The sequence below is a fragment of the Dipodomys ordii genome, unplaced genomic scaffold (genome assembly GCF_000151885.1).
Source record: "Dipodomys ordii isolate 6190 unplaced genomic scaffold, Dord_2.0 Scaffold189, whole genome shotgun sequence".
In the NCBI taxonomy this organism is placed as follows: domain Eukaryota; kingdom Metazoa; phylum Chordata; class Mammalia; order Rodentia; family Heteromyidae; genus Dipodomys; species Dipodomys ordii.
Window position 1 is genome coordinate 218523 of NW_012267405.1, and position 554 is coordinate 219076.

The following is a 554-nucleotide window of genomic DNA, read 5'->3' on the forward strand; positions in this document are numbered from 1 at the left end:
CATCCCATCTCCCCCCGTCTCCCCCCCGCCCCGCCCCGCACCAACCTGGTCGTAGACGTTCTGCAGGGCTTCCTTGCCCGAGGCCCGCCGGATCTCCACCTTCCGGCCGGATTCAACAGATGGCTCCCCGCCGGCGCGCCGGCCCTGCCGGGAGAACGGCGTCTGCGGGTCGGGGCCCAAGTGGGCGACGTCCCGCTGCTGGGCCACCACCTGCCCCGAGCCCCGGCCCACCGACAGCGAGTCGAAGTCGATGGTCTTGTTCTCCGAGGACCCCTCCACCGGGCAGAACATGCCGCAGAATTTCTGCCGGGGCTTGGGGCTGCCCGAGCCCAGGTTCTTAAAAAAGGCAGGGACCTCCTCGTCCTCGGCCGCCTTCCCGGACGGCTTCCGCTCGGCCATGGCGCGCGGGGGGCTCGGGGAGGGTCCTCTCGTCAGTCCGTCCGTCCGTCCGCGGCGCGCACCAGCCCCTCGCCGCTCCCTGCAAGGCGCAAGGTGTGCAGAGAAGAAGGCGAGCAGGCGAGCCGGCGACCCACCCGGTCCCTCCCCCTGACCCG

At 72.0% G+C, this 554-nt stretch overlaps 1 protein-coding gene across 1 annotated transcript in view; it reads right to left on the reverse strand.

Annotated features, from left to right (window-relative positions):
- The window catches only part of Dpysl2 (dihydropyrimidinase-like 2), a 77775-nt gene extending 77329 nt beyond the window's left edge, over positions 1 to 446 (reverse strand). Inside the window, exon 1 of the mRNA XM_013034447.1 lies at positions 46 to 446. Within this exon, the coding sequence (XP_012889901.1) occupies positions 46 to 399 (354 nt within the window). The 5' untranslated portion in view covers positions 400 to 446. The remainder of the gene's footprint in view (positions 1 to 45) is intronic.
- Between the last annotated feature and the right edge of the window lie 108 nt (positions 447 to 554).